General features: G+C 40.3%; 1 protein-coding gene across 2 annotated transcripts in view; it reads left to right on the top strand.

The window, feature by feature from the left end:
• The window catches only part of LOC126161767 (ATP-binding cassette sub-family A member 7-like), a 601,933-nt gene that overhangs the window by 563,772 nt on the left and 12,866 nt on the right, over positions 1–25,295 (top strand). For both annotated transcript variants that reach the window (XM_049917824.1, XM_049917823.1), the window contains exons 47-48: positions 6,996–7,048; positions 10,830–10,964. In XM_049917824.1, coding sequence (XP_049773781.1) covers positions 6,996–7,031 — 36 coding nt within the window. In that variant the 3' untranslated portion in view covers positions 7,032–7,048; positions 10,830–10,964. The remainder of the gene's footprint in view (positions 1–6,995; positions 7,049–10,829; positions 10,965–25,295) is intronic.

The raw sequence follows: 25,295 nt of genomic DNA, 5'->3' as shown, positions 1-25,295 counted from the left end.
TTTGCTAACAAGAAAATGAATGCTTGTTTGTTCATTCACCCAGAGAATCATTTGTTACACATATCAGCTTAACGCAATACTGAAACACAGTTAAAATTTAACAAATGTTCAGGTGTGTAATTACTTACAGTCTTAGTTAATTCCAATTGTTACACTATCGATTCAAATCTTATCGCAGTCACACTCTGGAAGTATATTCTGGGTTGAAATATTGTATTTTTTTATCATTTACCAACCTTTAATTTATATTGTTTCAACAACCTTTACTGTGTAGTATATATTATTGAAGATGATATGCTTTAACTGCCTTTTTAGACTTGTTAGTTTTAGGTGTGTTTTCTGTTTGCATAGGCGATACAATGTAGTTTGATTCACTGACTTCAAAGGCTAGTTCCCCCTTCCCCCACCACTGGCATGTGTAAGCAAAGCCGAGCTCTTGTTCAAAGATCATGAATAGAGCTGCTTTTTATGCACCAAATGGATTAATATATATGTAAACATATGGCACAAATAGAATCTCCAACTCTCAACACACTTTTACAACTTGCTGATTATTGCTATTCATTTATAATTCTCATGGCCCTACGTTATGTGCTTGATCCCCAAAAAGTGTGTAGCATAGCTAAGGATTGAGAGTAAACAGAAACATTATATAAACATGTGGTACTTGTTACACACTGATGAAGAACTTGTGATGAAGCAAGCTGTGATCTTTTTACTTCCTCTCTTGTTTTACCATCTGCCTCCTTAAATTTATTTTTTCATTTTAAATTAATTACTATTAACATACACTCCTGGAAATGGAAAAAAGAACACATTGACACCGGTGTGTCAGATCCACCATACTTGCTCCGGACACTGCGAGAGGGCTGTACAAGCAATGATCACACGCACGGCACAGCGGACACACCAGGAACCGCGGTGTTGGCCGTCGAATGGCGCTAGCTGCGCAGAATTTGTGCACCGCCGCCGTCAGTGTCAGCCAGTTTGCCGTGGCATATGGAGCTCCATCGCAGTCTTTAACACTGGTAGCATGCCGCGACAGCGTGGACGTGAACCGTATGTGCAGTTGACGGACTTTGAGCGAGGGCGTATAGTGGGCATGCGGGAGGCCGGGTGGACGTACCGCCGAATTGCTCAACACGTGGGGCGTGAGGTCTCCACAGTACATCGATGTTGCCGCCAGTGGTCGGCGGAAGGTGCATGTGCCCTTCGACCTGGGACCGGACCGCAGCGACGCACGGATGCACGCCAAGACCGTAGGATCCTACGCAGTGCCGTAGGGGACCGCACCGCCACTTCCCAGCAAATTAGGGACACTTGCTCCTGGGGTATCGGCGAGGACCATTCGCAACTGTCTCCATGAAGCTGGGCTACGGTCCCGCACACCGTTAGGCCGTCTTCCGCTCACGCACCAACATCGTGCAGCCCGCCTCCAGTGGTGTCGCGACAGGCGTGAATGGAGGGACGAATGGAGACGTGTCATCTTCAGCGATGAGAGTCGCTTCTGCCTTGGTGCCAATAATGGTCGTATGCGTGTTTGGCGCCGTGCAGGTGAGCGCCACAATCGGGACTGCATACGACCGAGGCACACAGGGCCAACACCCGGCATCATGGTGTGGGGAGCGATCTCCTACACTGGCCGTACACCACTGGTGATCGTCGAGGGGACACTGAATAGTGCACGGTACATCCAAACCGTCATCGAACCCATCGTTCTACCATTCCTAGACCGGCAAGGGAACTTGCTGTTCCAACAGGACAATGCACGTCCGCATGTATCCCATGCCACCCAACGTGCTCTAGAAGGTGTAAGTCAACTACCCTGGCCAGCAAGATCTCCGGATCTGTTCCCCATTGAGCATGTTTGGGACTGGATGAAGCGTCGTCTCACGCGGTCTGCACGTCCAGGACGAACGCTGGTCCAACTGAGGCGCCAGGTGGAAATGGCATGGCAAGCCGTTCCACAGGACTACATCCAGCATCTCTACGATCGTCTCCATGGGAGAATAGCAGCCTGCATTGCTGCGAAAGGTGGATATACACTGTACTAGTGCCGACATTGTGCATGCTCTGTTGCCTGTGTCTATGTGCCTGTGGTTCTGTCAGTGTGATCATGTGATGTATCTGACCCCAGGAATGTGTCAATAAAGTTTCCCCTTCCTGGGACAATGAATTCACGGTGTTCTTATTTCAATTTCCAGGAGTGTATATGAGTATAATCTGCATTTCCATAAAAGAGAAAGGTTGGCCCTCAGTCTGAAAGAAATATAGCACCAGACCTAATTTTGTGCTTAGTTTTGTGCATGTAATTAATTTCCTAATTTATTTTGGCTATTCCTAGTTAATATCTTTTGTTTTAGGGTGAAATCAGTAATTATTTCATGACTTAAATGCTATTGATGACTTATAAACAGATATAAATTTTGTACTAATTATTAACATTTGGAAGAAGAACTACTAGGATTCTTAAAGTATTTATTTGGCACCATTTGAAAACATGTTAGCAAAGCCAGCCCTTAATTAATTCCAAAATAAGTACCAGGTTTGTCAAAAGCATTGTTTATGTAACTATATCTGTTAATTTCATTATTTAAACAAATAATTCGGCCTAGCCTTCATGGTAGAAGAAATTGTTAAAAAGAGTGGATTTTTCTATATATTCAGTTAATTGATGAATTATGTCTTAATTGTAATTTCTGTAAATTAAGCAGTGAACAATGTATAGTTTCAGTGCCTATTATTGTGAGGATATGCAAAGGCCCTAATTTTGGTCCCGAGACTGTCAGTCCATGGCCAATGTTCAGACAGGAAATCTGTATCAGTTTCAAGTTACAATACTGCATTAATGTAACAGTGGAATAAGTGTAACATAAATAGGCCGTGTCTTAAAGCAACAACAGTGTATGTTCAATTCATTTGAGAAATAGTGAACTGGGTGGTTAGGTATTTACTGCTCATAGATGTTCAACAGCAAACTATTGTAGCTTTATGCCGATGTTTGCCTGCAAACTATTAATGAGGCTTATCAAAAGTTAACAGTAGTGGACTGGCCACATAACTGTGTAATATTGGGGGTCGTGAACTGAAAGTAAAAAAACTGTGTAACTGTCAGTTACATCTTATACAGTAGTCAGTGTTGAATTTCCATCCCCCATTTTTCAGCCAGTAACAATGCAGTATGTCAACACTGAGAACTATCTGCGAAGAAATAAAGCAGGCGAATGTCACAAACTCCAATAATACAACATTCTGATCTCATTCTTTGTACTAGTATCTTTGTGCACCCCATTCCATTGCAAGTAACAGTCAGTATTCAACTGTGAAAAGGTGTTTCTTACATAACTTAGGAAATTTTCATCTACATTTAATGTGTTAGTATTGTTTTCCTTCTTCAAACTCAAATGCTTGCTGATTGTCTCCTTTGTGTTCAGAAGTAATTTCATAACCAATTGTAAACATTGCTGAGGGTTTCATTTGCTTTCTCTACGTGAGTTCTGATATTTTACTCGTAATTATAATGTTCCAGTTATCCTCAAAGAGAGTGTTTCCTTGTGAATCATATTGTCTGCAAAGTTATTAACGTATACCAAGAACTCCCTACCTTAAGAAACCCATATGTTAATGTATTTTGAATCTGATAAAATTTTTGCTTCATTTAAGGCTTGTACAATCATATCCTCTGTACCTTGTTCTGTAGATCTGGTCAGATAATTCATTCAATACACTTCTTGTCCACAGTAACTCTAGTTTCATTAGTAGAACTGTATGGTGAACAGTGTCAAAGAATTTCATTGTCAAGTGCGTGAAATACTGTACTGCAGCTGATTCTGTATGTTGATAAGGTGACATTTGTTCAGATAATTTATTAGTTGGTATTTTATAATTTTGAAGAATGTCAGCGGTATAGAGACAGGCCAGTAATTTTCTGTGCCTTGTAATTCACCTTTCTTTACTAGGGACACAAATTTTGTTTGTTGTGGATACCCTGGAAAGTTACCTAAGGTGTGGGACTCATTTGTTATGTCAGTTGAGGGAACGTGCATGCCATCTAATGCATTTCAAGTACATAGACTAGCACTTCTTGTTTGCCTACAGGCTATTTTTCAATTTGTGTTTCCTAACTTCACACTATGTTGTGGATTTCACCATCATCACCATCTACTTGCTCCATAACTTATTGCAGAAGCTGTATATCTGTTTCTGGGAATTTCTGTTGTATCTTTAGTGCAATACTGGAATGTCGTGTGGCTAGGGCCTCCCGTCGGGTAGACCGTTCGCCTGGTGCAGGTCTTTCGATTTGACGCCACTTCGGCGACCTGCGCGTCGATGGGGATGAAATGATGATGATTAGGACAACACAACACCCAGTCCCTGAGCGGAGAAAATCTCCGACCCAGCCGGGAATCGAACCCAGGCCCTTAGGATTGACAGTCTGTCACGCTGACCACTCAGCTACCGGGGCGGACAATACTGGAATAATGTCAATTCATGAAATTGCTAAGCCCTGTGGGACATTTATTGAGATTTTCTCATTCTTTCACTTAAGTCAGTAGTATCTGTTATTTTTCCCTGTTTTCTATTTTACAATCTTCCAGATTTATTTTCCTTTATTTCCAGAACTAAATATTATCTTGTCATTTGAAGACTTATTTACAGCAAGCAATACCTTCCTGTAGATACACTGAAACACCAAGGAAACTGGTATACACATGCATATTCAAATACAGATATATGTAAACATGCAGAATACGGTGCTGCAGTTGGTAGCACCTATATAAGACAAGTGTCTGGTGCAGTTGTTAGACCAGTTACTGCTGCTGCAATGGCAAGTTATCAAGATTTAAGTGACGTTGAATGTGGTGTTATAGTCTGTGCACTAGCGATGGAACACAGCAACTCCAAGATAGCAATGAAGTGGGTATTTTCCCATGCAACCATTTCATGAGTGTACCACGAATATCAGGAATGTGGTAAAACTTCAAATCCCTGACATCGCTGTGGACAAAAAAACATCTCGCAAGAATGGGACCAACAACAACTGAAGAGAATCGTTCAATGTGACAGAAGTGTAACGCTTCTGTAAATTGCTGCAGAGTTCAGTGCTGGGCCATCAACAAGTGTCAGAGTGCAAACCATTCAACCCTGCATCTCATCTGGAGACTGTTCAAGCTGGTGGAGGGTCTGTAATGGTGTGGGGCATGTGTAATTGAAGTGATATGGGACCCCTGATATGACTTTGACAGGTGACGCGTACGTAAGCATCCTATCTGGTCACCTGCATCCATTCATGTCCATTGTGCATTCCTACAGACTTAGGCAATTCCAGCAGAACAATGTGACACCCTACATATACAGAATTGCTATAGAGTGTCTCCAGGAAGACTTTTCTGAGTTGAAACACTTCCGCTGGCCACCAAAACTCCCCACACATCAACATTATTGAGCATATCTGGGATGCCTTGCAAAGTGCTGTTCAGAAGAGATCTCCACCCCTCGTAGTTTTACAGATTTATCGACAGCCCTGCAATAGTCATGGTGTCAACTCCCTCCAGCTCTACTGCAGGCATTAGTTGAGTCCATGCCATGTTGTGTAGCGGCACTTCTGCGTGCTCACAGGGCCCCTGCACAATATTAGGCAGGCGTTTCTTTGGCTCTTCAGTGTATTTTTATAATGGCTATGAAATGAGTTCTGGCTCACTATGGCTCTTTTCCATGAGCCAATAAGCATCTACATTCACATTCATACTCTGTAAATCACTGTGAATTTCATGGCTATGGTAGCATTCCATTGTGCCAGTTCTTAGGGCTTTTTCCCGTTCCATTCATTTATGGAGCTTGGAAACAATGATTGTTAAAATGTCTCAGTGTGTGATGTGATTAATCTAATGTTGTCCTCATGTTCACTTGGAGAAATATGTAGGGGGTTGTGGTATATTTGTAGAACCATCACTTAAAGCTGGTTGTTGAAACTGTAACCTGACTCAGGTTTATTTACATCTATCTTCAAGAGCCTGCCAGTTCATTTCTTTCAACACCTCAGTGACACTCTCCTGTGGGTCAAACAAATCTTTGACCATTCGTGTTGCTCTTCTCTGTATACGTTGAATATTTCCTGCAACTCCTACTTGGTTGAGCCGCACACACGTGAACAGTATGCTAGGATGCATTGTACAAGTGATTTGTAACAATGTGATTTGTAGACTGATTGCATTTCTCTGGTGTTCTACCAATAAACTGAAGTCCACTACCGGCTTCACCTATGACTGAGCCTTTGTGATGGTAACTTTCATGTCCCTACAAAGTGCTACACTTGGGTATTTCTATGAGTTGATTAATTCCAACTTTGACCTTCTGGTATTATGGTCACAGGATGTGACACTTTTTTGTTTTGGGAATGAATAATTTTACATTTAAAGCAAACCTACAATCTTTGCGCCACTTTGAAATCTGACTGAGTACTGTGCAGTTTCTTTCAGACTGTACTTCACTACAGATAACTGCATCATCTGCACAGAGCCTGAAGTTACTGTTAATATTGTCAACCAAGTCTAAGGATACTTTTGGAATATCTACTAAAAATTCAGTTTAAATTCTGAAGAGAATTTTGCATATGCTTACACTTCATCTCAGCTGTGGTTTCAATAACACCTGCGATACATACTATGTTTTGAAAAATGTCTTTTGTAGGCTTGTAGATTGATTGGCTTTTCCAAACAACCTTTTACTCTTTTTATTTGGGCACAATATTAGTTACGCACTGAAAAGAGCACACTACTTACTTTGGAGTGCTGTTGGCATTGTAGAACAAGTACTAGGGGGCACGTGGCCCACCAGGGAATGTTGCTCCTTTCTTTAAAAAAGTGCCGCTGCATTGATAGTTTTAGTGATAAACTGTTAATTTTATCCATTAATGCAATTTTATTTTCATATGGTACACAATTCTTGAAAAATCACCAATAAAACAATCACTTTCTATTTTCATTGTGTTGCAGGTGTTCTTGCACTTTGCAATGGAGAATATGGGTTGAGAACGATGCTCACTAAGGTAATTAGTACAAGATTTCCTGAAATTTCAGTAACGTACATTATCAATAAAGTGTAAAGTGTGGTACACACAGGATAGTGTCTGTGTCTTTATTGTGATAAAATATGAATATGGTTCTGCTGCTCTGTTTTATAATATGCACTAATGTACCAACTTTCACTTGTAATACATAGTTGCATTGTGTCATAAAAAATATCAGATCTTGAGAATTAATGTAACATAGTGCAAAATCCCTTACCATTTAATGGAACAATAGAGTAGTGTGCGATAAAAATTTTCTGTGAATATGTTGTACATAATTACCAGAAGTGATTGTGTCAAATGGCAGTTATGAGATCAGAATGAAAATGTCTCAACCTGGCATTGTAAGACTGTATTTACACCTAAATGCACCTATTTTTTTACTTAATGTTCTTTTAGGTCCTGATCATGGTGCGATGGCTTGTGAAGTGCTCAAAACTGTACGTAATAGGTTGGATATTCAACAATTTGTACTGCAAATCCCTCAATTTTCTCATTTCCAAAGTACAGGGTGTATGTAAAATTCAGGAACACTTTCAATTATTTCTTGCACAAGAACTAAACTTTGTAAAGATGTCATACATATTGTATTTTGAAGAAAAACTCTGGAAGCTTTTTTCTTACACACATTAGATACGCTAAACATGAGTGACCTGGCCGACGGCAATACGGTGATCAAATTCTTGCTGTACCCGTCCCAGCATGGCATTGTCACCTGTGGCAGTCGCTTCCCGTATTCTCTCCCGGAGCTCTGCTACATCACATGGTAGAGGCAGTACATACACCAGATCTTTGATGTGTCCCCACATATGAAAGAAATCACACGGGGTGAGATCTGGTGATTGGGGAGGCCATTTCATGAAAGAGCTGTCCCCTTCTCTAGCACGGCACCTGAACTCACCATGTTTGCGACTAGTGCTGACTATCGGAAAATGACTAAACTACACTGTGGTGGTATACATAAAAAAAAAAAAAAAATAAAATAAATAAAAATAAAAAAACCTTTCAGGGTTTCTCTTATAATTGACATATGTGAGATATCTGTACAATGTTTGGTTCTTGTGCAATAAATAATTGAAAGTGTTCCCGGACTTTATGGACACCCTGCATATTTTTGTGAATGTACTTTGCCCTTATGAAAGGTATCTCTTTATCTTCCAGAATCAAGACACCTCCTCAAATAGGTTATCATCCATTTCATTGAGAAGACTGACAGTTTCTGTCACTTATTACTTTACTCTTGAAAGGCAATCAACAAGAAATTGCCCATTTGCATCTCCTAGAACACCGAACACCACCCATAACATTTGCAACCTCTTTTTTTGTGCAGAGATGTCAATTGAATTCTTTCTAATCCTGTTTAAACATGGCTGAGGAATTATATTTCACATTTGTTCTTGTGGTTAATTCTTAATGTAAACTTTAATTACACTTTTTTCTGATATGGCTCTGGAGTGTATTGTCTTATGCATCTTTAAATGTCAGTCATTTTGTTTGATAGTATGCCCCTTTGGAATGTGCTTCATGCGGATCTTCATGGCTTTATTTGATTTCATTTACCTATTTCTTTAACTGATGAAAATTAAGAAGCAGACTCTCTACGAACCTATATTATATGAGGATACATGTCCGTAGCCATATCTCCTAAACAAAGAATTGGTTTATGTCTGGGAGATGGTGTAGAGTAGGTGTTAACCACAAACTAAAACTGTTGATAGTAATACACTAGACTCTCGCTAATCTGGCCATTCGCAGAAGTGCCAGATTATTGAGTGCCTGAAATTTAATTTAATTTATTTTATTTTATTATTTTATTCATTTATTTTGAAAACATGTGGGACATAGAGTACTGTACTTTATTAAACGGAAGGATACAGTTTTAAAACATACATGATATACTTTATTAAATAAAAAAATACATTAATTTTCAAAGAAAACTTGGTCCTTGAGTGTATACTGTAAATAATTATACAGCCGTATCACTCACTATGAAACATGTCCCTAATTTTTAACTGTCGCAATGATGATACATGACTGTGGCATGCTTTATCACACAACTGCTTTACAAGCATTACATTGGTATTACAAGTATCTGGTTGTTGCATAATGTACTCCAGGAAGACCTTGGCAGCTTCAGCACCAGCAATTGGAGAAATCTTCATCCTCGCTCCTCCTGTGTCCTCTTCTTTATCACTTTCATCATTACTTACTTGCACGCTTTTGATTATTTCTTCATCTGTTAAAGCTGTGTCCTTATCACAGTTTCCTCGTTCAGCCACTTACTATCATCTTCATCATCACGCTCTTCACTTTATCCCATGCTTCGGCTGCTGGGAAAACATCACCACATATGTTAATTGCTTTCCACACCTTCAGCATAGTCTCGATACAGTCATTTTAACTTTCGTTCAGCAAGGAGACAAGAAGTGAATGTCAATAATGGTGTTTAATTGATTCCAAAACTCCCTGGTCCATGGGCTGAATTAGGGCTGTCACATAGGGTGAGAGAAAGAGTGCGTGTACATGTAGACCATCGGACTTTAGAGAAACTGGGAGCATTGTCAGTTATAAGGATAGCTTTCAGTGGAAGCTTTTTCTTCTTTCGGTCTTTTCTCACTGCTGGTACGAACGTTTCATGGAACCACAGAGAGAATATTTGTCTGTCCATCCACACTTTCTTCTGAGCGCAATACTGCACTGGTAGAGTATTTATGTCAGTTTGTTGAAAACAACATGGATGTTGGGATTTTCCAATCACCATAAGCAGTAGTTTATGACTCCCGTTTGCATTACAACACACCATTAATGTTACACACTGTTTCTGTTGCTTGTAACCGTGAGCTTCCTTCTCATTCTTGGCAGGAAATGTTTTTGAAGGAAGCATCTTGTAAAAGAGCCCTGTTTCACCAGCATTATACAAGGCATCAGCAGTTAAATCTTCTTCCTCTATTACCTTCCGTATCTTGCTTACAAACTCATCAGCATCCTTATCGTTAACTGAGCGACTTTCCCTGGCGACTGTCAGCTGCCAAATGCTGCTGTGTTTTTTATATATGTATACAGTTTGATAGCCAACCTTCGCTAACTGCAAACAAGTTAATACCACCAAGTTGTATGTTAAATGCAGCTGCTTTTTTCCTTTATAATTGGGCCACTGACTGGAATTCCTTTACTGCATTGTTGCGTGAACCGTCTGTAAACAGCTATGTCCAGTTCTTCATTCTCACTCTTTCGCATAACCTTCCATTTTCCCAACTCACTATCCATTTGTGTTGAGTACTGTCAAATAACATCTTTCTTTTTGATGTCATAAATAATTGCTCGCGCAGCATTGGACTGCACAGTAATGGCTTCTTGTGAAGAACCTCGATTTAACTTATCTAAAATTTCGAGTTGCTGCTTGAGGTCTAGTGTAATGTGTTTCTTTTTAGAAGACATGATTCTGAACTGTAAAGAAAGCTAGAATTTCAAATACAGTATATAAAACATTGTTTAACTAAGCACAGTAAACATGTTTTTGGATGAGCGCGGGATTACTGAAAGGCCGGACTACTGAGAGCCGGATTAACGAGAGTCTAGTGTGTATATAATTATAATCTAGTGAACATTGCAATTTTCTTTGGATTCAACCCATTTATCACCAGGAACTACCTTAAATCTAGAATTGTAAGTTTTAAATTGATAATATGTTTTTCCATCTAAAATAAAAAGAAACTAAAGTATGAGTAATGCCACTATATAATTTTATATTTTCCAACAGGTGTCCATGTGACAAAAGAAGATATTGCAAGGCTTTGAGAATCTCCAATGGATAAAAAATATTCTACTTAGAAATTTGATCTGATAAGCTGTCACGTGGACAGTACCAGTTCTTCAGAGCAACCCGAAATCATTGGTAAGCATTGTGATTTGGTGGTGATCACAGTTATAAAACTTATCCTGTTGATAAATATAGAGACAAATTCTACTTACCAGGTGGCAGCAAGTCACTTACAGTAACACACACACACTTTTGGACTGGTGATTTCTCTTATCCAATAGAAGAGGTCTATGTTGGAATAAATGACTAAATCAAAAGACAACAAGATAGGACAAGGGAGAAATTGACAGTTCAATAAAAACAGATGAGCAGCCAGAGAAATCCAGACCAGAAAGAGCTATGAAGTGGGAATGAATAATCCTGGAGACACTGGAGGTCAGTAACAAGCCTGATTTGTTCCAGCTAGATTGTTTTGGGGAGGGGTGGGCAAACAGCTGATGAATGGGCAGTCATTGAACTAGGCCACAGCATACGTGATTGCACTGCCCTGGCCAATTGGCCAGTGGTGGCCAAGTAGTTCACGCCCATGTGAAATGTGAGCATTAGGACTGTCCTGAAAGTAGTCTATGCTTGTGCCTGTCCACAGGCAAGCTGATAGGCAATCATGGGTGCCCATGCCCCTGGGATAATGTTGGGACAGCATAATTTAGAGGAACTAACTTAAAATGTAGAGTGTGTTCCCACTTGTGAAATCCCAGACACAGAGAAGCAGGCTCTGCCATCAACATGCAAATATTATGTTACATATTGTGGTCTGTGACACAGGCTGTCACTTATTGCCAGTTGAGACTGTGTTTCTGTTTAACTAAAAGCTCAGTGGTGGTTATTCCAGTACAGAAACTGAACAGTGGTTCCATATCAGGCACTGTAGGGCAATTTAATATCTCCATTTAATGGAACCGAGTATGGTTGCACATTGGTTATGACACTAGAATTTTGAGCAGAAATAGTGGGTTCAAAATCCTGTCCTGCTACTCAAATTTAGATTGTTTGTATGTCTTATTACTGACAAGAACATGGTTTGTGAAGGTTAAGTGGTGACAACAATTTTCTCTGGGATAAATTTGAAGAACACTGGGTATGCTAGACCTCAGAAAATACTAACTATGGTGTAATGTCAGTCAATATATTGTGCACACTTGTCCTGGAGGCCCATTAAACAGGAGTGTCAGGAAGCCTCAACCACAAACATACACTAATATTTTTCTCTTCTTGCTGTAAATTGTGAGTGTTCATTCCAGAGGAGTCTTCACACACTGCCATAGAGGATCAAGAACAGCTTCATAATTCATTCCAGGACAAACGATTCAAACACAGCACAAAGAAACAAAACTGAACATGGCAAATACAGTGGTAATGGGTGGTTTCTTTGCCAAAGAAGTTTTGTAGAGAGAGGGGAAAAAGTGCTAATGACCAAAGCTTTTGGACATATTAGGGAACTGAGGGCTAAAGGAAAATGGCATACACAAAACAACCCCTTGTTGCTTTTGACAGATATCAGTAATATTGGGGATAGGTGATGAAGCACAGAAAACTACCTTGTAACCAAGGTGGTGCAGTAACAACTAAAAGTTAAGACAGTGACAAGATCGTTATATACCTGTGCAACAAATCTTAACATTTACTGGGAATGGAAAGTTGCAGAGGAGGAAGCATTTCCCTAGAAATAATAGAAACTTTGAAAGCACAAGTAAAGTTTGTTTGTTGGTAAGCCTAACAGATACTGAACAATTAAATGTGATGAGTACCAGTACTGAAGAAATTCATCATTCAGAACAGAACCACAGGACTTCTCTGTGAAAATATTGTGTTACAGAATTAGACCAGTGTATGGAAAGCACTCTCTAGATAAACAATGCACAGGTTGAATATCCTAGTTCTCATGTTTGCCAGAATTAGAGCTTCGTATGGAAAGCACCCTCGAGATAAACAGTGCACAAGTTGAATATGCTAGTTCTTATGTTTGCTTGCAAAAGATAAAACAATTATGGGTAAGTCTAACAAAATGAGAGTGACAGAAAGTGCAAAATGGTTGATCAGAAATGGTTAGAGGACAAATGCAAGGGTGTGGAAGCATGCATAACTAGGTGAAAGGTAGGTGCCACCTATAGAAAAATTAGAGATACCTTTGGAGAAAAGAGAAGCAACTGCATGAATATCAAGAGTTTAGATGGCATGCCAGTACTAAGCAAAGAATGAAAAGCTTGAAAGGTGGAAGGGCTATGTAGAAGTTCTATATAAGGGAAACAAACTTGATGACAATGTAATGGAAAGAAAAAGAATAGGAGATAGCTGAGAATGAGATGGGAGTAATGAAACTACCAGAAGAATTTGACAGGCCATTGCAAGCCCTAATTCAAGACAAGGCCCCTGGATTAGACAACATTCTCTTAGAATTATTGAGATCCTTGAGAGAACAAGCCATGGCAAAATCATTCCACCTGGTGCACAAGATATATAAGACAGTATGCTACCCATATTTTGGGGGCTGGGATAATTAGGGAGCAGAGACTGTGTTGTAAGGATAAATCCCATCTGTGCAGTTCAGAAAAACTGTTGGTGGAGGGGAGGATGCAGATGGCTTGGGTAGTGAAGCAACCATTGAAATCAAGCATGTTATGCTCAGCTGCATGTTGTGCCATAGGGTGGCAGTGGCCTTTCATCCTGGTGGACAGCTGGTTGGTCATCATCCCAGTATAAAAAGCTGTGCAATGATTGGAGCAGAGCTGGTAAATGAGGTGGCTGCTTTCACAGGTGGCACAGCTCCTGATGGGATAGGATAGACCGGTGACAGGACTGGAATAGGAAGTGCTGTGTGTGTGTAGATTGTGCAGGTCTTGCACCTGGGTCTTCCACAGGGATATGATCCTTGCAGAAAGGGGTTGGCATTGGGAGTGGCATAGGGATGGACTAGGATGTTGTAGAGGTTGGGTGGGCAACGGATCACCACTTTAGGAGTGGTGGGAAGGATCTCAGGTAGGATGTCCCTTGTTTAGGGGATGATGATAGATAATCAAAGCCCTGGCAAAGGAAGTGGTTCATTTGTCCCTGTCCGGGATTGTACTCGGCGATGAAGAGTTCCCCCCCCCCCCCCCCCTTTGTGGCTGGTTTTTAGGGGTGGTGGAAGGATTGGGGTTGTGAGGGGTAATATCTCAGCACACTACGCAAAGGAGTTCTCAATATTCCATCTAGGAAAACATGATTGCTATCAGTATTGAGAGAGCTGCATCAAGCCATTCTTCTAATTGAAGACCACCACCACCACCACCACCACCACCACCACCACCACCACTATCAACAACAACAACATTGAAATTAATGTTAGGTGAAATGTCCTACATTGGTTGTCAGTTAGTCATCAATGATGACTACTTAATTTGTGTAAGACAGGAGACAAACAGATTTCCAGGGTCTAGAAAATGTTTAGGGTCTTCTATAATTAAATGAAACCCCTGGGCAATAAATGACAGATGATTATAACTCAAAGCAAGAATATGTTCATCTGTTTGTTTTTGGTACCTGGAGCTCCTGGTGACTATGGAGATCAGGTTTGTGTATGACGATAGGATGCAGAAGTGCAAAATTCACGTGTAATAAGAATCTCTATAGGTCAGGTGTGAGGTCTTGTAATACAGCACTGGTTTATGGGAACACTATTGTAATCACCTCACAAATGATAGGAAAGCTATCTGAATCTCTGAGTTACTTTCTCCTCTCCAACCATTTTCTGGCTTTTGCCTGATGGAGGAATCTTTGCTCCAGAAAAGTAACATTAACGTTGGATTTTTTGTGATTCCTCTGCCACCTTTTAAGTTTAATTTGTTCTATATTTATCAACTGTAATTCCAGTTTTCATATAGTTTATTTAGAAAATCATTTATGTATTCTGCAATATCTTATATTTGCCAGGTACATAATTAAGCAATGAAAAGTCCATCAAAAATACTATGAAAAGGATAGATTGCTACTATCTGTAAATATGACATGGTGGGGTGGGTTGTTGACAGGCACAATGAAAAGTCTGTTCAACCAAAGTCTTCTTCAGAAAAGAAAACACACACTCACACAAGCAAGCACACCTGATTCACACAACTGCTGTCTCTAGCTGCTGTGGCCATAATGCAACTGTCGCATTGAATGAAAACAGCATTCCAGAGTGGGACTAAGAAGGGGGAGAGAAGAATGCCAGGGGCAGTGTTGGGTGGCTGTGAGGGGCAGGGGAAGGCAGTGAGCCAAAATGGGAGGAGCAGAAAAGACCAGTGTGTGAACTGGAAAAAGGACTGGGGAATGTGTTGTAAGGATAACTTCCAACCTTGAGTTCAGAAATCTGAAGGTGGAGGGGAGGATGTCCCAGGCTGTGAAGCAGCCATTGAAATCAAGCATGTTATGTTCAACTGCTGTTGTGTGACAGGGTGGTCCACTTTGATTTTGGCCAGAGATTGGTGGTGGCCATTCATCCTGGTTGACTGCTGGTTGGTAGTCACACCAACATAAAAGGCTGTGCAACGATTGCTGCAGAGCTGGTATAAGACTTGGATCCTCCCCTCCACCACCAGATTTTCTGAGCTGCATCGATGGGAGTTATCCATTCTCTGGATCTGAAATTATCCCAGCCTCAACCTATGGTAACTTACTATCCCCACAATCTCCATCCAACTGTTTACTGAGTGAGGTGGCACAGTGGTTAGCACACTGGACTCGCATTCGGGAGGACAGTGGTTCAAATTCTCATACAGCCATCCAAATTTAAGTTTTCTGTGATTTTCTTAAATTGCTTCACACAAATGCTCCTGGCAAATCCTTCGATAAGGACATGGCCAATTTTCTCCCCATCCTTCCATAATCCAAGCTTCTGATACATCTATAATGTCCTCTTCATCAACAGTTTCCACCCCTTCTGTTCAATCAGCTGCTCCCAATTCATGTCCCTTTACTGTCTTTGTGCGCCACTCTCTGCCAATGCACCAACAGGTCTTTTCCCATTTCTCTGTTCCTCTCCTCACTTCCCCCCCCCCCCCCTCCCTTCCCTGTAGCCTCCCAACACTGTGCCTGGAAGCCTTGTCCTGCCACCTCCTTGCATGCTCTGCCAGACGGCACTCTTCTCTCCCCCCATCCATACCAAGCTATTCCTCTCACTGCCCCATCCCACTACAAATTGCTGCTTTTGTTCAATGTGACAGTTGCACTCTGGCTGCAATAGCCAGAGATAGTGGTCATGTGTCCATGGGGTTTGCTTGTGTGTGTTTTCTTTCCTAAAGCAGGCCTTGGCTGAATACCCAATGTGTAAGTCTTTTTCTAGTGCGTGTCTGCATCTCAAAGTGTCATCTTTATGATGATTAGCAATCTGTCCTTTCCATAATATTGTTAGCTTTGTAATTAATAGACATCTCTTAAAACTATGGTTGCTCTTCAGTGTATGGCACTCTGTGGCTGTGCTCTGCATAGTAGAGTCATTGTAATATTGATTTTGTTTATGATAATGATGGAATGTTGTACACTACGTAAACTAACATCTTTGCAGTATAGAGCTCAAAATCTTATGTCGAATAATCTACTACTTTTAACTAATTATTAGTAGTCCTAGTTACTCATATGGAGGCACTGGCTCAGCTTCCAGTGATCTCAATTTTTTTCCATAGTGGTAACGTCTGTAACGGGGTCCACTCAGCATTGTCAGGTCAATATAAGGTGGTTTGGACACCAATATACGCAGGTTAACACTGGGTGTTATCAATGGTTAATGATTATAGTGTGATCCGTGAGCCTCCCAGTGACCTTCTCAATTTTCTCCTGTAGTGGTAAAATCATTAATAGGGTCTGCTCAGCATCATCAAGCCACTATGAGAATATGTGACACCAGTATATGGAGGTTAACATTAAGTTATCAATGCATGATGATTATAGTGTGCCCCCAAGCAATGTAATGGTAGGCTCCATACACACCAATACCTATAGTTAAAGTACAGACTTGATGACTGTATGCCACTTTGAGCATGGTTGCAAAACTTCAGTTACTTGTTGCCAATTTAGTAGTGGTGATTAACCTCCATAGAGTATCTGGAATGAATTTTTATGTTGGGTCTTATATCCATATGCTACAATTCAGAAGCTGTGGAAGCAAAGACAATTCAAAAACAAAGTCAAATTGATGATGACAGCTAAGAGCAAGGAGAGCAGTGTGATGAGTGTTCAGTGAATTCTAAACTAATTGCTGTTTTGTGTTCTGAAGAGACAGTAAATCAACTATTCAGTCACTTAGTGATCACACTGACATAAAAATTTACCAAATTCAAAATTGTGAAATTGTTTCACTGCTGAAGATCACATAACACAGTTTCTCCTTTCATTCACTACATTAATGCTTAAGTGACAGATATCGAGATAAACAAAAAAAATCGATTAACGTAGCTTAAGAGTGATAACTGATGAGAACTGTATAGATTGTGTAAGAAGGACCTCTCTCATTCTAGCAGCAGTTTATTGGACATGCATGAGCAGTGAAAGGTTCCATTTGATTTGATATCAGTAAGAATTGACACATATTTTGCCAACAATGATCCTGTGAAACTCAACTAAAAAAAACAAACATTTGAGTCTGACAACAGTAAGTTCCCGTGCCAAGCAACTGGATATTGGAAGAGTGTTATAAAGTAATTCACAGAAATAATGATCCACAAGAACTTTGTAAATAAGGATAAAAGTTACTGCTAAATTTAGCTTGAAATTCCATATAGCATCTATACTTCAGGAGCACACCCAGCCATGAAGCAGCTCATGAGGCAGATCAAGAATGCCCATGGAGAAATTCGAGCACAGCCTCTGACCCGAACTTATCCCCTCCTTTCCCCCTGGCAGGCAGCACAAGACTTAAGTGCCCACAGCCAAGTAAAGGAGTGGCTGCCTCACGAGTATAAATATGAGGAAATCTGCAATATCTCGACATTTGAACAGAATTTGTTACGTACGCCACTTGTGGAAACATCGCAGCATCTCAACACTGTCACCCAACTGAAAACTAGAGAGATTGTCAACTGTAGTATGTGCTAAGAAAGCCTACATTCACACACACAGCAGCTCTACGGGGAGGATGTACTCTGCAGCTTCAAATTGCTGCAGACAGAATTCACCAGCAAGGCAGAACTTCTCAGCACATTGGCCTTCTGCCAGCAGTGCTGAATTGAGAAAATCTTAATGTTTTTCAGAACTGCAGCATCCAGTGAAATCTATGGAAACCACTCAGATAATATGATGGGTGGGCATGGCCGTTGAAACGAAGCTCAATTGCTTCACACAGAGCTGGACAAAAATGAATGAATACTGTTCCCATGACACCACATACCAGGATTTACAGGGACTGCTGCTCATATGTCAGCAGGGAGGTACAGAAACAGCACACTTCCACAATGCAACTTGGGATAATGGCAGACTGCTGGAAGCACAGACTGCAAACTAGGAGACAAACAATATTAGATCAAGTAGAAAGAACAGTGTTCTGTCACAACTTTGGCCCTCTCTAAAGGGATGAACTTTTAACGTGTCCCATGAAACCATAATGAAATGAGACATTATTAGTGGCTTGGAAGAAACAAAGTAAGGCTTGTTAAGCAAAGATGAATGGTGAAACAGAAGGCTCTGTGAGCACTAAGGAAGATGTTGACACACTTTTCCTACCTGCAGACTGAGGGAATCCAGTGGTATCAATGTGTACCGAAAGTTATGCTGGACTTGTTTTCAAGAGGGGCAAACCCACGTCTGGCCATTCTGATTTAGGTTTTCTGCAATTTCCCTAAATCACTCAAGGCAAAAACCAGAACGCTTCCTTTGAAAGGGTATGACCACTTTCTTTCTCCATCCCTCCCTATCTGAGTCTGTGCATTCTCTCTAATTACCTCATTGTCAATGAGATGTTGAACAATAATCTCCTCCTCCTCTTCCTCCTCCTCCTCCAAGGACCCAAGAACCGTGGTTGTTAGGATAACAACTGTTCTGCTGATTAGCTCAAATCTGCCAAAGGCAGTGAAAAAGTAGCTGTATTCTAGGGCACCAGGCACACCACACCTGTATGGATTTTCCAAAATCCACAAGGAAAAAGTGACAATGGTTAACAGTGAACACCACTAACTCACTGATGTACAGACTGTCCTAGTACTTAGTTATGCTACAAAACCCCATGTGGGACACTGCAGTCATGATGTGAAGAATTTGGCTTATTTATGAACTTCTGCTTGAGACTATTCTAAGTCTCTGAGGCATTCCTGGCTCATTGCTTTGAGCTTTACACAGTAAAACTATATTAGCCATTGGTTCCCCACTGGCCTCTAGGATTGCAAATATCTGCATCAACACTCTGAGGAGATGGCACTTCCAACCCAAGAACTACTTCTGTCACGTCAGTGAAATATTTGTGGTGTGAAAGCACAGCAGACAGGTGCTCGATGGGTTGCTGGATCATTTAAATGGCATTCACATCCTAATAATGGAGAAGGCCCATGAAGACCTGTGCCTGCATGAAATGAGCTGCTACCATCTGGCACAGGGCATACAGTGTTAATCACCTTGGTACATAGAGTGCTATCATATGTGACAAAGAAAACCATCTAACCAAGTTACGACACAGTAAGGAAGTCAGTGGCTGTGATAAGGCACATAGACCAGTTCCCATCAGATTACAAAAGTTAAGCACCATCGGGTGTAGCCTGTACTTGGATGTGGAACCATTCAGGTATGCCATGCCCTGTTGACAATTTTCTCTTTGCCTCTACAGCAGAGAGGGCAGGAGGGTTGATGACGTAATGTCTCTGACAACCCGTCTTTGCATTAAGGTCCTGAATTCAGTTTCAAATCTCTCAACAGTGTCTCATGGTATGATGGTGTGTGACACTGATGATGGTAATGTGTCCCTCAGATGTGGACGTTCTTAAGTTCAGCGGCCCCTAGGTGCTCTTTGAGACAATTAGGCAATATGACAGCACCAGGTTTCACTCTCCCTTCTCTCATCGTCCCCAACATGAACATGGCATAATACACACACAATTACAGTCACCTACACTTAACACATACACCTAAAAAAACAGCTCTCATATTTCATGAAGGGAAGAATCCGCCAGGCATGAAGGATAAGGAAACCTTTCCAATTAGGCGGCTGAACCTGCCCTTCTGGGTCTCCCAGCCATTCATGCCATATGACTTTACCTTTTAGCTTAAGGAAATGAAAAGGTATGCAGTGCAATCCAGTTTGGATTGGTGTTCAAAGAAAGAAAAGATGTTTGAAGAAGAGAGAACAGACAAGAGACTCATTTTTCTTCGTAATTCTTCAGTTCGGAACCACACTGCTGCTATGGTCGCAGGTTCGAATCCTGCCTTGGGCATGGATGTGTGTGATGTCCTTAGGTTAGTTAGGTTTAAGTGGTTCTAAGTCTAGGGGACTGATGACCTCAGATGTTAAATCCCATAGTGCTTAGAGCCATTTGAACCATCTTCATAATTTTGGGCACTCTCAGCCAAGCTCATGATCCTGCTTGAAAAATGTGACATCGAAAGCATATTCCAATAACTCCACTGGGAAGAAACCACCAGAACTTAACAACCCAGGAATTTATAGCATGCCATGTAAATGTAGTCTTCATTACATTGTGAAAATGTGAGGAAGACTTCAGATTTGCAGGTTTAGGTAACAAAGAGAAATCAGCAGGGGAGTAGCACAGAGATTTGAGTGCAGCCTCTAGTGACTCCCACCCTCACCCACGGGCCTTACAAGACTCTTGCATCCACAGCCTTGTGTACAGGTGGTGACCTCACCAGCATAAATATAGAACATCCACAATATCTCGACATATGACACAGGGTGAAATGTCACAGTATCTTGACACTACAACTTGTTTGGACACTCGACAGATTTTCATCACTTATTAAGAGCTGGCTGAAAATTTGTGCAGCTTTTTAAGAATAGAACTTAATTATGGATAACTGCATAATTTGTGAAAATTTTGAGGTTATTACTAATACTGACTGCCAGCCCATTAACATACAACATAAACAACAAGGAGCGAAACACATTTTCTTTGGGCAAGACCTGAAATTACTTCTACATTTGTCACTCCAACTAAACTAACGTGCAGCATCTGCCCTACCAAGAAATCCTCACTTCATTCATAAATTTCACTTGATACTCTATATTATCATACTTTTATTGATAATTGGTGATGCTGTATGGAGCTAATTTTTTTCAGAAGTCTAGAAACACTGCATCTAGCTGATTGCCTTGAGCCAAACATCTGAAAGTAAAGTCTGGGTTGAGTTTCACATCACCTATGTTTTTAGCATTAGTACCAGTTGGCGTGAAGGTGGTCTCTTCACAATACCTCTTTTTGTTTGAGTTCAGAATATGTCCTAAGATCCTGTAGCATTTGGATAGCAATGACATTGGACAACTGCTTTGTGGATCACTTTGTGGAGATGGATGTGACCTCTGCCTTCTTGAAGTATTGGGTACAGTGTTTGTTTGAGGGATCTACAGAATATTATGATTAAAAGAGAGGCCACCAGTTATGTATAGAATCTTACAGGGATTCCCTTTGTCCTGGGACATCATAAGCACCATTGTCCTATTTAGGGTTGGAACCTTAGTATGATTCTGCTGAACTATGCTGAGAATACAAGTTTACTTTTATTTCTGTTATGCAGATGGCTGTACTTAGCATTTCCTCTTGTCAAAAACAGTATAGAAGGTGTTGCAGAAGTTTATTATTACTGCAAGATAATCATCAAGTAAGATCCTTTTTTATATCTCAGAGAACACTAACCAGAGACTTGCTAGTACATACAATAAACTTTTCCTTTTTTTGTGCCAGTCCTCATACTTTGACTAACTCATTTGGTTGCTCTTTTCTTTATGGTATGAAGTGATGGACTCATGCCTGAAAAATACATACAAAACCAACTGGACTCGAGTGACCAAACATTGCAGAAACTTGGCCTGCCTGTGGCTATTTCACACACTTTTAATAATCATTTGCCCAATACCATAGTATGCACTTTCTCAAAATTTCAGTCTCTGATTGCAGTTTTTGCATGTCAGGCTTCTGAATTTACAGGAGAAGGCTAACACCTTTCTATTCAGCAGCTTTCTTCTTAACTGTTGGAAATGAAAAGTATCCATTTTATAAAACATTCATCAACTATTGATGGCATTCTTTTGGGGATAAAGCACCCAAAACAATTAATTTTATCAACACACAGTATTAAAATTTATCCATTTGGGCAAAGCAAATGATCACTTTATTTACGGCATATTTTGTTTACATCCTGTTTTCAAAGTTGATACTTAATTTACATTTTCTTGCAACATAGCTCAGCATGACAAAAATAAAATTTTATTTACATTAATACTGCCTCTGTCATAGGCCCATAAATTTTTATTGCCTTTTACCAAATCATAAATGAACACTCAGTGTATGGAAAAACACAAATTGCCATTTTTCTGGAAGTATCTAGATTGCTACATTAAGAATGCATTTTACACTCTCTCTCTCTCTCTCTCTCTTTCTCTCTCCAAAGTGAAAAGTGATTAATTCACCGATATATTTATTCCATAAATCTCAGCGTGCATGAAGAAGCAGTCACTGCATACTGTTTCTGTAAGGTATTGTAACAACACATTATCACTAGTCCTTATCTACACACAATGACGTAGATGTAGAAATACAGGGTGTACAAAAAGAATCATACAGTTGGGCACATCTTTATTTCTGAAACTAATAAACATGTACAATGAGTTTTGTTTTTTGACGAACAGGAAACTCAAAAAGCTTTCTTTCATACATTTTCATAGGTGTTCAATATGCTCCCCTTACGATCCATGGCATATGTCAATACAGTGTTCAAATTTTTCCCACACTGCAGCAAGCATGTCTTGAGTTACAGCTTCCATAGCTGCTGTTACGTGATGTCTCAGTTCATTCATTGTTGTTGGTAATGGAGGCACATAAGCAGAGTATTTTATAAACCCCCACAAGAAATAATCACATACAGTCAGTGCTGGTGACCTTGGAGGCCAGTAATGTAAGGCTTAAACATTGGTCCAATGCAACCAATCCATCGTTGAGTAATCCTTTGATTTAAAAATTCCCACACTTCCAGATGCCAATGCCCCATACTGCTGGTAAAAAGTGAAGTCAATTGAATCAGTCTCCAACTGTGGGAAAAGAAAGTTCTCAAGTATATTGAGATATGTGCTTCCTGCAGCAATGTTGTCACCAAAGAAAAATGGACCATACAGCTTTTCCCGTGAAGCTACACAAAAATCATTAAATTTTGGAGAGTCCCTATCATGTTGTACAACTTCATGTGGTTGTTCCATACCCCTTATTCTCACGTTATGACAGTTCACCTTTCCATATAAATGAAATCTTGCTTGTCATTAAACACTAAGCATGGGTGAAAACTGTCATCCTCCATCTTGCCAAGAAAGAAATTACAGAACTTCACGTTTTTGTTTGTCAACTTTATGAAGAGCTTGCAGTAGCTGAATTTTGTACGGTTTCATGTGTAAACATCAACGCAGTACACACCAGACGGACACAGATGACATATTAAGCTGGCGAGCTACATGGAAAATGGATTTCTGCAGACTCCTTGTGAAACTATGGTGGCTACGATCGACATCTGTCGAAGACACACGGAGGTGACTTGGCGATTTGCCTTTACACAAACAACCTGTTTCTCAAAATTATTCATGCCCATCGAATGCTCTGTGTTGTAGGAGGATCCACACCATACCTAATACAAAAGTCGCGTTGAACAGCTATTACTGACCCACACTGCTGCTACCTAGCAGTAACCATGTAAAATTCGAGAGTTTGCTCTTTCCTATATTCATGCACATATCTCAAATAACATAACTTTAAGTCAGATGGTTCTTTTGGATACACCCTGTATAAAATAAAGACAGTACAAAAAGTAAGTTACATTTATTATGACAGGCCAATCAACTTTTATTGAATGCCACACTGCACTTCACTTCAAAGATACACACAGATATATGACACATTTTTTGAACAGTCATCAAGCCTCTGTAAACAATGTTCGGAATGTTCTACCAATCCTCAACATCCATTTCTTGTAGAATCTTAGGAAGTATTCTGCCTTCAACATAATGGGGTATCTCAAACAGAATGACCATCTCCATGGCAACCTGCATGCATTCCAAAAAACATCCCACTTTTCTCATATGACATTCTGAAAGTCATGGATCAAGGTAGGCAGGTAGATGCCATATTTCTCAATTTCCAAAAAATATTTGACTCTGTGCTACACCCGTGCTCATTATCAAAAGTAATATCTACAGGTTATCAACTGAAATATGCGACAGGATTGAGATGTTTTTGGTAGGGAGGATGCTTCATGTTGACTTGGATAGAGTGTCATCGACTTTTGGTTTGTCCCAAGGAACTGTATTGGGACCCTTACTGTTCAGTTGTTTATCACTGACCATGCAGATAATATTAATAGCAACCTCAGACCTGTCGCAGGTGATATATAACGTACTGTCTGCGAATATTCAGTTAGTTCTTCAAGTGGTGCAAAGATTGATAGCTTGCCTTAAATGTTCAAAAATACTGTACACTTCTCAAAATGAGAGAATGGAGTATCCTATGACTACAATAGCAATGACACCCATTGGGAATCTGTCAACTCATACAAATATGTGAGTGTAACATTTTGCAGCAATATGAATGGAACGATCACATAGTCTGAGGCATAGGGAAAGCAGGTAGCAGGCTTCAGTTCATTGTTAGAATACTAGGAAAATGCAGTCAGTCTAAAGGGAGATTGCTTTTCAATCACTTGTGCAACCCATTCTAAAATACTATGTTTGGGACCCATACCAAATAGGACTAATAGGGGATATTGAATGTATACAGACAGTGGCAGTATGAATGGTCACAGTCTGTTTGACCAGTGGGAGAGTGTCATAGAGATATTGAAGAAACTGAACTGGCAGACCCTTGAAGTTAAGAAGCAAATTATCTCAAGAAAGCCTACTTAAAATGTTTTAAGAACCGGCTTTAAATTATGAGTCTAGGAATGCACTACAATTCCATGCTCATTGCTCCCAAAGCAATTGTGAGATCAAGATTAGATTAATTTAGTGTAGGCAGAGATATTTAAACAGTCACTCTTCCTGCACTCCATATGTGAAGGGAGTGGGAAGAAGCCCTAAGAACTGGCACAGTTAGAAGTACCCTCTACCATGCATTTCATAGAGGTTTGGAGAGTACTGTTGTAGATGCAGAATGATAATTATGGGAATTATTTATAGATTACTCCATATATGTGCAGTAAGAGGCAAAAAACATCTACTTTGAAGAAATCTGCTGCTCTCCTCTTAACTTTTTATGTAATAAT

Source organism: Schistocerca cancellata, chromosome 2 (genome assembly GCF_023864275.1).
Source record: "Schistocerca cancellata isolate TAMUIC-IGC-003103 chromosome 2, iqSchCanc2.1, whole genome shotgun sequence".
NCBI lineage: Eukaryota > Metazoa > Arthropoda > Insecta > Orthoptera > Acrididae > Schistocerca > Schistocerca cancellata.
Note: the sequence above shows the minus strand (reverse complement) of the source record. Positions and strands in the feature narration are given on the sequence as shown.